At 43.7% G+C, this 15,000-nt stretch overlaps 1 protein-coding gene across 2 annotated transcripts in view; it reads right to left on the reverse strand.

Annotated features, from left to right (window-relative positions):
• LOC110514272 (adhesion G protein-coupled receptor L3-like) overlaps positions 1–15,000 on the reverse strand; it is a 310,536-nt gene that overhangs the window by 61,890 nt on the left and 233,646 nt on the right. For both annotated transcript variants that reach the window (XM_090188086.1, XM_090188085.1), the window contains one exon: positions 12,683–12,866. In XM_090188086.1, the coding sequence (XP_090044212.1) occupies positions 12,683–12,866 (184 nt within the window). The remainder of the gene's footprint in view (positions 1–12,682; positions 12,867–15,000) is intronic.

The following is a 15,000-nucleotide window of genomic DNA, read 5'->3' on the forward strand; positions in this document are numbered from 1 at the left end:
GGCTTCACAGTTTTAAACTCACCCAGGGTCACTAACACAGTCAGGCTTCACAGTTTTAAAGTCAACGAGGGTCACTAACACAGTCAGGCTTCACAGTTTTAAACTCACTGAGGGTCACTAACACAGGTGAAGAATGGATTGTAGATTATTCCATGCCTGTGGTGCACAACAGGAGAAGACAGTATTGCCTAACACTTTAAGTAGAAACTAGCTAGTTGACCATGTCTGGTAACTGGTGGAGGACCTGGGGACTAGTAACGACCAGCTAGTAGACCTGGGGACTAGTAACGACCAGCTAGTTGACCATGTCTGGTAGCTGGTAGAGGACCTGGGGACTAGTAACGACCAGCTAGTAGACCTGGGGACTAGTAACGATCAGCTAGTAGACCATGTCTGGTAGCTGGTAGAGGACCAGAGGACTAATAACGACCAGCTAGTTGACCATGTCTGGTAGCTGGTAGAGGACCAGAGGACTAGTAACGACCAGCTAGTAGACCTGGGGACTAGTATTGACCAGCTAGTTGACCATGTCTGGTAACTGGTAGAGGACCATGTCTGGTAGCTGGTAGAGGACCAGAGGATTAGTAACGACCAGCTAGTAGACCTGGGGACTAGTAACGACCAGCTAGTAGACCTGGGGACTAGTAACGACCAGCTAGTAGACCATGTCTGGAAACTGGTAGAGGACCAGAGGACTAGTAACGACCAGCTAGTTGAACATGTCTGGTAACTGGTAGAGGACCTGGGGACTAGTAACGACCAGCTAGTAGACCTGGGGACTAGTAACGACCAGCTAGTAGACCTGGGGACTAGTAACGACCAGCTAGTAGACCTGGGGACTAGTAACGACCAGCTAGTAGACCTGGGGACTAGTAACGACCAGCTAGTAGACCTGGGGACTAGTAACGACCAGCTAGTAGGCCTGGGGACTAGTAATGACCAGCTAGTAGACCTGGGGACTAGTAACGACCAGCTAGTAGACCTGGGGACTAGTAACGACCAGCTAGTAGACCTGGGGACTAGTAACGACCAGCTAGTTGAACATGTCTGGTAACTGGTAGAGGACCTGGGGACTAGTAACGACCAGCTAGTAGACCTGGGGACTAGTAACGACCAGCTAGTAGACCTGGGGACTAGTAACGACCAGCTAGTAGACCTGGGGACTAGTAACGACCAGCTAGTAGACCTGGGGACTAGTAACGACCAGCTAGTAGACCATGTCTGGTAACTGGTAGAGGACCTGGGGACTAGTAACGACCAGCTAGTAGACCTGGGGACTAGTAACGACCAGCTAGTAGACCTGGGGACTAGTAACGACCAGCTAGTAGACCTGGGGACTAGTAACGACCAGCTAGTAGACCTGGGGACTAGTAATGACCAACTAGTAGACCTGGGGACTAGTAACGACCAGCTAGTAGACCTGGGGACTAGTAACGACCAGCTAGTAGACCTGGGGACTAGTAACGACCAGCTAGTAGACCTGGGGACTAGTAACGACCAGCTAGTAGACCTGGGGACTAGTAACGACCAGCTAGTAGACCTGGGGACTAGTAACGACCAGTTAGTAGACCACGTGGATATGGATTACTGTGTCATGTCTGTGACTATCATTAAACGCGAAGACTTATTACATCAAATTAATTCTCTATGTGTAATTTTATTATGTGATTAAACTAATCATGTTAACTTTAATTAACTAGGAAGTCGGGGCACCACGGGAAATTGTTTATAGAGTCTCTATTTTCCTGAATCGACTCTTCAGATATTTTCATATCTTGTCGATTAGTCTTGTATTAATGTATAATTATTACTTTATCAGTTCTCATTACTGAAAGTCACAAACCCGTGTTTCTATAATGAATCAGCAATGTACAAATTAAATGAATCATTTATTTACTATAACTAAACTAAATAATCACAGAAATACATAACAAACAAACAGTAGATATTGGTTACTGACAAATTTGGTTTCTCAAATGATTGCCTCGCCTGGTTGACCAACTACTTCTCTGATAGAGTTCAGTGTGTCAAATCGGAGGGTCTGCCGTCCGGGCCTCTGCCAGTCTCTATGGGGGTGCCACAGGGTTCAATTCTTGGACCGACTCTCTTCTCTGTATACATCAATGAGGTCGCTCTTGCTGCTGGTGAGTCTCTGATCCACCTCTACACAGACGTCACCATTCTGTATACTTCTGGCCCTTCTTTGGACACTGTGTTAACAACCCTCCAGGCAAGCTTCAATGCCATACAACTCTCCTTCCGTGGCCTCCAATTGCTCTTAAATACAAGTAAAACTAAATGCATGCTCTTCAACCGATCGCTACCTGCACCTGCCTGCCTGTCCAACATCACTACTCTGGACGGCTCTGACTTAGAATACGTGGACAACTACAAATACTTAGGTGTCTGGTTAGACTGTAAACTCTCCTTCCAGACCAATATCAAACATCTCCAATCCAAAGTTAAATCTAGAATTGGCTTCCTATTTCGCAACAAAGCATCCTTCACTCATGCTGCCAAACATACCCTTGTAAAACTGACCATCCTACCAATCCTCGACTTTGGCGATGTCATTTACAAAATAGCCTCCAATACCCTACTCAACAAATTGGATGCAGTCTATCACAGTGCAATCCATTTTGTCACCAAAGCCCCATATACTACCCACCATTGCGACCTGTACGCTCTCGTTGGCTGGCCCTCGCTTCATACTCGTCGCCAAACCCACTGGCTCCATGTCATCTACAAGACCCTGCTAGGTAAAGTCCCCCCTTATCTCAGCTCGCTGGTCACCATAGCATCTCCCACCTGTAGCACACGCTCCAGCAGGTATATCTCTCTAGTCACCCCCAAAACCAATTCTTTCTTTGGCCGCCTCTCCTTCCAGTTCTCTGCTGCCAATGACTGGAACGAACTAAAAAAATCTCTGAAACTGGAAACACTTATCTCCCTCACTAGCTTTAAGCACCAACTGTCAGAGCAGCTCACAGATTACTGCACCTGTACATAGCCCACCTATAATTTAGCCCAAACAACTACCTCTTTCCCTACTGTATTTAATTTATTTATTTATTTTGCTCCTTTGCACCCCATTATTTTTATTTCTACTTTGCACATTCTTCCATTGCAAATCTACCATTCCAGTGTTTTACTTGCTATATTGTATTTACTTTGCCACCATGGCCTTTTTTGCCTTCAACTCCCTTATCTCACCTCATTTGCTCACATCTTATATAGACTTGTTTATACTGTATTATTGACTGTATGTTTGTTTTACTCCATGTGTAACTCTGTGTCGTTGTATGTGTCGAACTGCTTTGCATTATCTTGGCCAGGTCGCAATTGTAAATGAGAACTTGTTCTCAACTTGCCTACCTAGTTAAATAAAGGTGAAAAAAAAATGCATTGATAGAAAAGTCCCTAGTGGGCTAAACCGGTATGACGGCTTGGTAGACAAAGGAAAGGGGTGGGGACAGGAAAAGAGCGGGAAAGACAAAATGGATTCACTACACACAGTTGATAATTATATTCATGCTAATCCTTTTTCACATGAACGTCCGCTCCTTCGAAGAATAATTCCAATGTATATATTTACACCCGAATGTCGTTGTTCTCTTCTCTGTTGGAATCTGGTCCGTCTGCTGGAGAGTCAGGTTCATCAGAGAGTCTCTGGTTAACTTCCCCAGAAGTCACAATGTCTTCTCTGTTGGAATCTGGTCCGTCTGCTGGAGAGTCAGGTACATCAGAGAGTCTCTGGTTAACTTCTCCAGAAGTCACAATGTCTTCTCTGTTGGAGTCTGGTCCGTCTGCTGTAGAGTCAGTTCATCAGAGAGTCTCTGGTTAACTTCCCCAGAAGTCACAATGTCTACTCTGTTGGAATCTGGTCCGTCTGCTGTAGAGTCAGTTCATCAGAGAGTCTCTGGTTACCTTCCCCAGAAGTCACAATGTCTTTCGTAGTTGTCGCTTTCTCAGCGGCTCTGGATAGTGTCTGTTGTAATGGATACGTCAGGTGTACAGATTGTCGTTGTATAGAATAGATACTTCTCTGGATAGTGTCTGTTGTAATGGATACGTCAGGTGTACAGATTGTTGTTGTATAGAATAGATACTTCTGCGGTTGTCGGTATTCTCGTACTAGACAAACGTCATTTCCAGCTGCAGACTAGTAGTTCTACGTCTAGGATTTGCTCTTATTCTGTAGTGATCGATAGTCTCAGAGTGGAACCATTTACAGCTGAGTAGCCAAAACCACACGCTGTCTGGTCTCATAGGGCATCCAGAGTTGTAGTTCTTAACCATTTCAACATGGAGAGTCAGCTCCATATTTTCTGGTCTAGTGGTCTATAGAGTTGTAGTTCTTTCCGGTCTAGTGGTCTATAGAGTTGTAGTTCTTTCTGGTCTAGTGGTCTATAGAGTTGTAGTTCTTTCCGGTCTAGTGGTCTATAGAGTTGTAGTTCTTTCTGGTCTAGTGGTCTATAGAGTTGTAGTTCTTTCTGGTCTAGTGGTCTATAGAATTGTAGTTCTTTCTGGTCTAGTGGTCTATAGAGTTGTAGATCTTTCTGGTCTAGTGGTCTATAGAATTGTAGTTCTTTCTGGTCTTGTGGTCTATAGAGTTGTAGTTCTTTATGGTCTAGTGGTCTATAGAGTTGTAGTTCTTTCTGGTCTGGTGGTCTATAGAGTTGTAGTTCTTAACCATTTCAACATGGAGGGGCGGTTCCATGACGCCTGCTGTAACGTGTGGCCTCACGGGGGGGCGTGGCCACTGACCAGTTAAAACTTTATATGGAAATCCATACTCTCATTTAGAACGCTGACATCACATTACATCATTGCACAAATAGTTTCATATGTACTTTTATCCAACACCTAGATGTCAATCTGATCGTTGAGAAGTGATACACAAACTGAGATGCAGTGGTGGTTTCCTGTCCGTCACGAGTTCACCAAACAAAAAAACACTCGTCATGACTGTCCCTTAAGTGTCCACAGTCCACATCCACATTCTCGAAAAAAAATTAATATTGTTTCATTATTAAAACTTTTGATGTCCAAGGGTCTCTCTTTATGTACCACAGTTTACATTCCAACCTGGAACACTACAGAGAATAGAGGCAGTGTATTTTATGACCGACCATAAAACAGCCGACTTCCCGCTCCTCTTCCCCTGCACTAGGAGAGAGAGAGAGTGAGAGAGAGAGAGAGAGAGAGAGAGAGAGAGAGAGAGAGAGAGAGAGACAGAGAGAGAGAGAGAGAGAGAGAGAGAGAGAGAGAGAGACAGCGAGAGAGAGAGAGACAGATAGACAGAGACAGAGAGAGAGAGAGACAGAGAGAGAGAGAGAGAGAGAGAGAGAGAGAGAGAGAGAGAGAGAGAGAGAGACAGCGAGAGAGAGAGAGACAGAGAGACAGAGACAGAGAGAGAGAGAGACAGAGAGAGAGAGAGAGAGACAGAGACAGAGAGAGAGAGAGAGAGAGAGAGAGAGACAGAGAGAGAGAGTGAGAGAGAGAGACAGAGAGAGAGAGAGAGAGAGCGACAGAGACAGAGACAGAGACAGAGACAGAGAGAGACAGAGACAGAGAGAGAGAGAGACAGAGAGAGAGAGAGAGAGACAGAGACAGAGAGAGAGAGAGAGAGAGAGACAGAGAGAGAGAGAGAGAGAGCGACAGAGACAGAGACAGAGACAGAGACAGAGACAGAGAGAGACAGAGACAGAGAGAGAGAGAGACAGAGAGAGAGAGAGAGACAGAGACAGAGAGAGAGAGAGAGAGAGAGAGAGACAGAGAGAGAGAGAGAGAGAGAGACAGAGAGAGAGAGAGAGAGAGCGACAGAGACAGAGACAGAGACAGAGACAGAGAGAGACAGAGAGAGAGAGAGACAGAGAGAGAGAGACAGAGACAGAGAGAGAGAGAGAGAGAGAGAGACAGAGAGAGAGAGAGAGAGACAGAGACAGAGACAGAGACAGAGACAGACAGAGAGAGACAGAGAGAGAGAGAGACAGAGAGAGAGACAGAGAGAGAGAGAGAGAGAGAGAGAGCACGCTGTAGAGCAGACCCACTGGAACCTGATCCCTCAGATCGTCACAGGAGAGTTATGACAACTGCAACCAATGTTTAATAAATATAACAAGTAAACAACTTGTACTGAGTATCACCTCACATCACTTAACCAACTCCTCCAAAACGGTCTGTGTTACTGAACACAGCTCATAAATATGGTTATATAAAGGGTTGATATATGAAGGCGTCAGTGCTGTGTGTGAGTGTGTGTGTGTGTGTTGTGTGTGAGTGTCTGTGTGTGTGTGTGTGTCTCTGTGTGTGTGTGAGTGCGTGCGTGTGTGTGTGTAGCTGAGAACCTTAAAGAGAGAGAGGGAGCGTATTAAAAGAAGTAACAGTGTGTGTTTTGTCTCGTTAATCTTTCCTCCCAGCTAATCTGGTGGGCAGATTCTAACAGATCATCCTTCTCTCTCTGTTCTTCATATCCATCCCTCCCAGCTCCCTCTATCCCCACTTTCTCCCTTTCATTCAAACCAACTTCTCAACCCCCTCTTTCGTCCCCCTCCTTCATCACTCTCTCTATTATTCTAAATCTCTCTTCCCACTATTTCCCCCTCTCTCCTTTCTCTCTCCCCCACTCTTATCAAAAATCAACCCAATGTGTGTTTCACCCAATACTCCACTATAATCAATCTATACTCCACTATAATCAGTCTATACTCCACTATAATCAGTCTATACTCCACTATAATCAGTCTATACTCCACTATAATCAGTCTATACTCCACTATAATCAGTCTATACTCACTATAATCAGTCTATACTCCACTATAATCAGTCTATACTCCACTATACTCAGTCTATACTCCACTATAATCAGTCTATACTCCACTATAATCAGTCTATACTCCACTATAATCAGTCTATACTCCACTATAATCAGTCTATACTCCACTATAATCAGTCTATACTCCACTATAATCAGTCTATACTCCACTATAATCAGTCAATACTCCACTGTTATCAGTCTATACTACATTGTTTGTTGGCAGCACATTTTAACCAAGGCAGCACCAACTCTCTAAGGCAGCACTTTATAACCAAGGCAGCACCTTCTAACTATGGCAGCACCTTCTCACTAAGGCAGCATCTTCTCACCAAGGCAGCACCTTCTAACTATGGCAGCACCTTCTAACCAAGGCAGCACCTTCTCACTAAGGCAGCACCTTCTCACCAAGGCAGCACCTTCTCACCAAGGCAGCACCTTCTAACTATAGCAGCACCTTCTCACTTAGGCAGCACCTTCTCACTAAAGCAGCACGTTCTCACTAAGGCAGCACCAACTCTCTAAGGCAGCACCAACTCTCTAAGGCAGCACCTTCTCACCAAGGCAGCACCCTCCCTCCCTCCCTCCCTCCATCCATCCCTCCCTTCCAATAGGATGAGAGGAAAACAGAATAAAACACTCTGCAGTTCGACTACATACGCAGACAGACAGACACACACACACACACACACAGACACACACACACACACACACACACACACACACAGACACGTCTCAGTAGAACAGAGGATGTTGTGTAACGTGTGTCGAACCACCAGAGAGCTGGTATAAACTGACTAGAGATCTGATGTGTGTCTATTCTGGTTGCACCATTTCTATACTATAGAACTACATTAAAGCAGATGTGCTGTAGGTTTTCCAGATAAGACTGCTGTTTGGAATCCTGATGAGCAGCGAGCAGCTCGGAACCCCTCTTTTTTTTTCTCCCCAAAAAGAACTTCAGAGTGTTTATCGAAAGGTTCTCCCTGTTCACATCCAGAGCCTTCGGAAAGTATTCAAAAATGTATTGTAAATTAAAGACATGAATATCTAATTTAAATAAGTATTCACACCCCTTGACTCACTACACATGTTGTTGTGTTACAGACTGAACGTAACACGGATTAATAATGACAAAGTGAAAATATGTTTATAATTTTTTTTTAAACATTTTAGAAAATGTATTAAATACATAAATATCTCATTTACATAAATGATATATAAGTATTCACACCCTTGGGTCAACACATGTCAGAAACAAACGTTGGCAGCGACTTACAGCTGTGAGTATTCTCTGGGTATGTCTCTAAGAGCTGTGTTCACCTCCATTTTATAAATATTTCCCGTTATTATTTAAACAATTGTTCAAGTTCTGTCTGGCTGTTGATCATTGCTAGACAGCCATTGTTAAACGTTGCCATAGTTACTTAAGTCAAAACTGTAACTAGGCCATTCAGGAATGTGTCTTGGTAAGCAACTCCGGTGTAGATTTGGGCCTTGTGTTTTAGGTTATTGTCCTGCTGGACGGTTGAATTAGTCTCCCAGTGTCTGGTGGAAAGTAGACTGAACCAGGTTGTTCTCTAGGATTCTTGTTTTAGGTTATTGTCCTGCGGGACGGTTGAATTAGTCTCCCAGTGTCTGGTGGAAAGTAGACTGAACCAGGTTGTTCTCTAGGATTCTTGTTTTAGGTTATTGTCCTGCTGGACGGTTGAATTAGTCTCCCAGTGTCTGGTGGAAAGTAGACTGAACCAGGTTGTTCTCTAGGATTCTTGTTTTAGGTTATTGTCCTGCTGGACGGTTGAATTAGTCTCCCAGTGTCTGGTGGAAAGTAGACTGAACCAGGTTGTTCTCTAGGATTCTTGTTTTAGGTTATTGTCCTGCTGGACGGTTGAATTAGTCTCCCAGTGTCTGGTGGAAAGTAGACTGAACCAGGTTGTTCTCTAGGATTCTTGTTTTAGGTTATTGTCCTGCTGGACGGTTGAATTAGTCTCCCAGTGTCTGGTGGAAAGTAGACTGAACCAGGTTGTTCTCTAGGATTCTTGTTTTAGGTTATTGTCCTGCTGGACGGTTGAATTAGTCTCCCAGTGTCTGGTGGAAAGTAGACTGAACCAGGTTGTTCTCTAGGATTCTTGTTTTAGGTTATTGTCCTGCTGGACGGTTGAATTAGTCTCCCAGTGTCTGGTGGAAAGTAGACTGAACCAGGTTGTTCTCTAGGATTCTTGTTTTAGGTTATTGTCCTGCTGGACGGTTGAATTAGTCTCCCAGTGTCTGGTGGAAAGTAGACTGAACCAGGTTGTTCTCTAGAATTCTTGTTTTAGGTTATTGTCCTGCTGGACGGTTGAATTAGTCTCCCAGTGTCTGGTGGAAAGTAGACTGAACCAGGTTGTTCTCTAGGATTTTTGTTTTAGGTTATTGTCCTGCTGGACGGTTGAATTAGTCTCCCAGTGTCTGGTGGAAAGTAGACTGAACCAGGTTGTTCTCTAGGATTCTTGTTTTAGGTTATTGTCCTGCTGGACGGTTGAATTAGTCTCCCAGTGTCTGGTGGAAAGTAGACTGAACCAGGTTGTTCTCTAGGATTCTTGCCTGTGCTTCGCTCTATTCCGTTTTTCTTTTTATCCCCCCAAAAAACTCCATAGTCCTTGCCAATGACAAGCATACCCATAACATGATGCAGCCACCATCATGCATGATAATATAAAGAGTGGTACTCAGAGATGTGTTGTGTTGGATTTGCCCTAAACATAACAATTTGTATTTAGGACAAAAAGTATGGATACATGTTTTAGAATATTTGCATTCTGAACAGGCGTCCTTATTTTCACACTGTAAATTAGGTTAGTATTGTGGAGTGACTGAAATTTCCCCCCTTCTCCCTCCTCTCTCCCTCCCTCTTTCTCTCTCTCTCTCTCCCTCCCTCCTCTTTCCCTCCAAGCGTTGAAGGGAGAGTATTATTCTGCCCATTTTACATACATGTTCAGCCACATGTCTGATATTATTCACGTCTGATATTATCCACATGTCTGATATTATCCACATGTCTGATATTATCCACATGTCTGATATTATCCACATGTCTGATATTATCCACATGTCTGATATTATCCACATGTCTGATATTATCCACATGTCTGATATTATCCACATGTCTGATATTATCCACATGTCTGGTATTATCCACATGTCTGATATTATCCACATGTATGATATTATCCACATGTATGGTATTATCCACATGTCTGATATTATCCACATGTCTGATATTATCCACATGTATGGTATTATCCACATGTCTGGTATTATCCACATGTCTGATATTATCCACATGTCTGATATTATCCACATGTCTGATATTATCCACATGTCTGATATTATCCACATGTCTGATATTATCCACATGTCTGATATTATCCACATGTATGATATTATCCACATGTATGATATTATCCACATGTCTGATATTATCCACATGTCTGATATTATCCACATGTCTGATATTATCCACATGTCTGATATTATCCACATGTCTGATATTATCCACATGTCTGATATTATCCACATGTCTGATATTATCCACATGTATGATATTATCCACATGTATGATATTATCCACATGTCTGATATTATCCACATGTCTGATATTATCCACATGTATGGTATTATCCACATGTATGGTATTATCCACATGTATGGTATTATCCACATGTATGGTATTATCCACATGTCTGATATTATCCACATGTCTGATATTATCCACATGTATGGTATTATCCACATGTCTGATATTATCCACATGTCTGATATTATCCACATGTCTGATATTATCCACATGTATGGTATTATCCACATGTCTGATATTATCCACATGTCTGATATTATCCACATGTCTGATATTATCCACATGTCTGATATTATCCACATGTCTGATATTATCCACATGTATGATATTATCCACATGTCTGATATTATCCACATGTCTGATATTATCCACATGTCTGATATTATCCACATGTCTGATATTATCCACATGTCTGATATTATCCACATGTCTGATATTATCCACATGTCTGATATTATCCACATGTATGGTATTATCCACATGTCTGATATTATCCACATGTCTGATATTATCCACATGTATGATATTATCCACATGTCTGATATTATCCACATGTCTGATATTATCCACATGTATGGTATTATCCACATGTATGGTATTATCCACATGTCTGATATTATCCACATGTCTGATATTATCCACATGTATGATATTATCCACATGTCTGATATTATCCACATGTCTGATATTATCCACATGTCTGATATTATCCACATGTCTGATATTATCCACATGTCTGATATTATCCACATGTCTGATATTATCCACATGTATGATATTATCCACATGCCTGATATTATCCACATGTCTGATATTATCCACATGTCTGATATTATCCACATGTCTGATATTATCCACATGTCTGATATTATCCACATGTCTGATATTATCCACATGCCTGATATTATCCACATGTCTGATATTATCCACATGTATGATATTATCCACATGTATGATATTATCCACATGTCTGATATTATCCACATGTATGATTTATCCACATGCCTGATATTATCCACATGTATGATAATATTCACATGTTTGGGCTCCCGAGTGGCTCAGTGTTTTCCGTGTTTGGCCGTCATTGTAAATAAGAATTTGTTCTCAACTGACTTGGCTGGTTAAATAAAGGTTAAATAAAAAATACAAAATATTGCCCAGAGTGCTGTAAACTCATGTAGGATATATAATTACCCTGCTTTCGATAAAACTAATTAAGAGTCAAAGATTGCAAGTTCAATGTTATCTACACTAAACGGCTTCTGCGGGCTGTCCCCTTAGGAGAACCCTTTGAATAACCTTTCTTGGTTCCAGGTAGAACCTTTTTTGGTTCCAAGTAGAACCTTTCTGAGTTCCATGTAGAACCCTCTGTGGAAAGGGTTTTTACATGGAACTCAAAAGCACTCTACCCGGAACTAAAAAGGGTTCTACCTGGAACCAAAAAGGGTTCTACCCGGAACTAAAAAGGGTTCTACCCGGAACTAAAAAGGGTTCTACCCGGAACCAAAAAGGGTTCTACCCGGAACTAAAAAGGGTTCTACCCGGAACTAAAAAGAGTTCTATTTGGAACTAAAAAGGGTTCTACCCAGAACTAAAAAAGGGTTCTACCCGGAACTAAAAAGGGTTCTACCCGGAACCAAAAAGGGTTCTACCCGGAACTAAAAAGGGTTCTACCCGGAACTAAAAAGGGTTCTACCCGGAACTAAAAAGAGTTCTATTTGGAACTAAAAAGGGTTCTACCCAGAACTAAAAAGGGTTCTACCCGGAACTAAAAAGGGTTCTACCCAGAACTAAAAAGGGTTCTCTTATGGGGACAGGGTTTTCCCTTTCGGAAACCTTTTCTCCTAGGAGGGAAAACTACCTACTGACAATAAACGCTTAATAATTACATCTAATATACATGAAGGATTTATTTGAAGTTAGGATTCAACCTTTTGTGACAAGCATGAATGATGCCTCTTGTCCAACTCTCTTAGCCAGTTCTCAACAAGACTTCCTGGTTACATCAACATCTAATAATAATAACATTACCATGGTAACAGTAGCCTAGCGGTTAGAGTGTTGGACTAGTAACCGGAAGGTTGCAAGTTCAAATCCCTGAGCTGACAAGGTACAAATCTGTCGTTCTGCCCCTGAACAGGCAGTTAACCCACTGTTGCTAGACCGTCATTGAAAATAAGAATTTGTTCTTAACTGACTTCCCTAGTAAAATAAAGGTAAATTAATGAATTAATGTAACATCTACTCACGGATGTTGTCGGTGATTTCCTCCACGGTGTCCGTCTTCAGCAGGTTGTCAGCCAGCATGAAAGCTCCAGCCTCCACCGTGTCCAGCAGGGTGGTAGCCCAGCGAAGCTGCTCCCCCGTGGGCAACTGCCTCCACGCTGCCTGGGCCCTGGGCTGGAGCAAGTTGTTCACCGTCTCAACCATGGCCTGGAAGGGACATACATTAACACTATGGCCTGGAGAGGACACACATTAACACTATGGCCTGGAGGGGACATACATTAACACTATGGCCTGGAGGGGACATACATTAACACTATGGCCTGGAGGGGACATACACCCACATTAACACCATGGCCTGGAGGGGACATACACTCACATTAACACCATGGCCTGGAGGGGACATACATTAACACTATGGCCTGGAGGGGACATACATTAACACTATGGCCTGGAGGGGACCCACATTAACACTATGGCCTGGAGGGGACATACATTAACACTATGGCCTGGAGGGGACATACATTAACACTATGGCCTGGAGGGGACATACACCCACATTAACACCATGGCCTGGAGGGGACATACACTCACATTAACACCATGGCCTGGAGGGGACATACATTAACACTATGGCCTGGAGGGGACATACATTAACACTATGGCCTGGAGGGGACATACACTCACATTAACACCATGGCCTGGAGGGGACACACACTCACATTAACACCATGGCCTGGAGGGGACATAAATTAACACTATGGCCTGGAGGGGACATACACTCACATTAACACCATGGCCTGGAGGGGACACACACTCACATTAACACCATGGCCTGGAGGGGACATAAATTAACACTATGGCCTGGAGGGGACATACATTAACACTATGGCTTGGAGGGGACATACACTCACATTAACACTATGGCCTGGAGGGGACATACACTCACATTAACACTATGGCCTGGAGGGGACATACACCCACATTAACACCATGGCCTGGAGGGGACATACACTCACATTAACACCATGGCCTGGAGGGGACATACACTCACATTAACACTATGGCCTGGAGGGGACATACACTCACATTAACACCTTGGCCTGGAGGGGACATACACTCACATTAACACTATGGCCTGGAGGGGACACACATTAACACTATGGCCTGGAGGGGACCCACATTAACACTATGGCCTGGAGGGGACATACACTCACATTAACACTATGGCCTGAAGGGGACACACATTAACACTATGGCCTGGAGGGGACACACATTAACACTATGGCCTGGAAGGGACCCACATTAACACTATGGCCTGGAGGGGACATACACTCACATTAACACTATGGCCTGGAGGGGACACACATTAACACTATGGCCTGGAGGGGACATACATTAACACTATGGCCTGGAGGGGACATACACCCACATTAACGCTATGGCCTGGAGGGGACATACATTAACACTATGGCCTGGAGGGGACATACATTAACACTATGGCCTGGAGGGGACATACACCCACATTAACACTATGGCCTGGAGGGGACATACACCCACATTAACACTATGGCCTGGAGGGGACATACACCCACATTAACACCATGGCCTGGAGGGGACATACACTCACATTAACACCATGGCCTGGAGGGGACATACACTCACATTAACACCATGGCCTGGAGGGGACACACATTAACACTATGGCCTGGAGGGGACACACATTAACACTATGGCCTGGAAGGGACCCACATTAACACTATGGCCTGGAGGGGACATACACTCACATTAACACTATGGCCTGGAGGGGACACACATTAACACTATGGCCTGGAGGGGACATACATTAACACTATGGCCTGGAGGGGACATACACCCACATTAACGCTATGGCCTGGAGGGGACATACATTAACACTATGGCCTGGAGGGGACATACATTAACACTATGGCCTGGAGGGGACATACACCCACATTAACACTATGGCCTGGAGGGGACATACACCCACATTAACACCATGGCCTGGAGGGGACATACACTCACATTAACACCATGGCCTGGAGGGGACATACACTCACATTAACACCATGGCCTGGAGGGGACATACACTCACATTAACACTATGGCCTGGAGGGGACATACACCCACATTAACACCATGGCCTGTTGTTAATATGGACTACACCGGTCTGAGATCAGTTGTTAATATGGACTACACCGGTCTGAGATCAGTTGTTAATATGGACTACACTGGTCTGAGATCAGTTGTTAACATTGACCACACTGGTCTGAGATCAGTTGTTAACATGGACTACACTGGTCTGAGATCTGCTGTTAATATG

This window comes from Oncorhynchus mykiss, chromosome 10 (genome assembly GCF_057628025.1).
Source record: "Oncorhynchus mykiss isolate SJ-2025 chromosome 10, ASM5762802v1, whole genome shotgun sequence".
Lineage (NCBI taxonomy): Eukaryota > Metazoa > Chordata > Actinopteri > Salmoniformes > Salmonidae > Oncorhynchus > Oncorhynchus mykiss.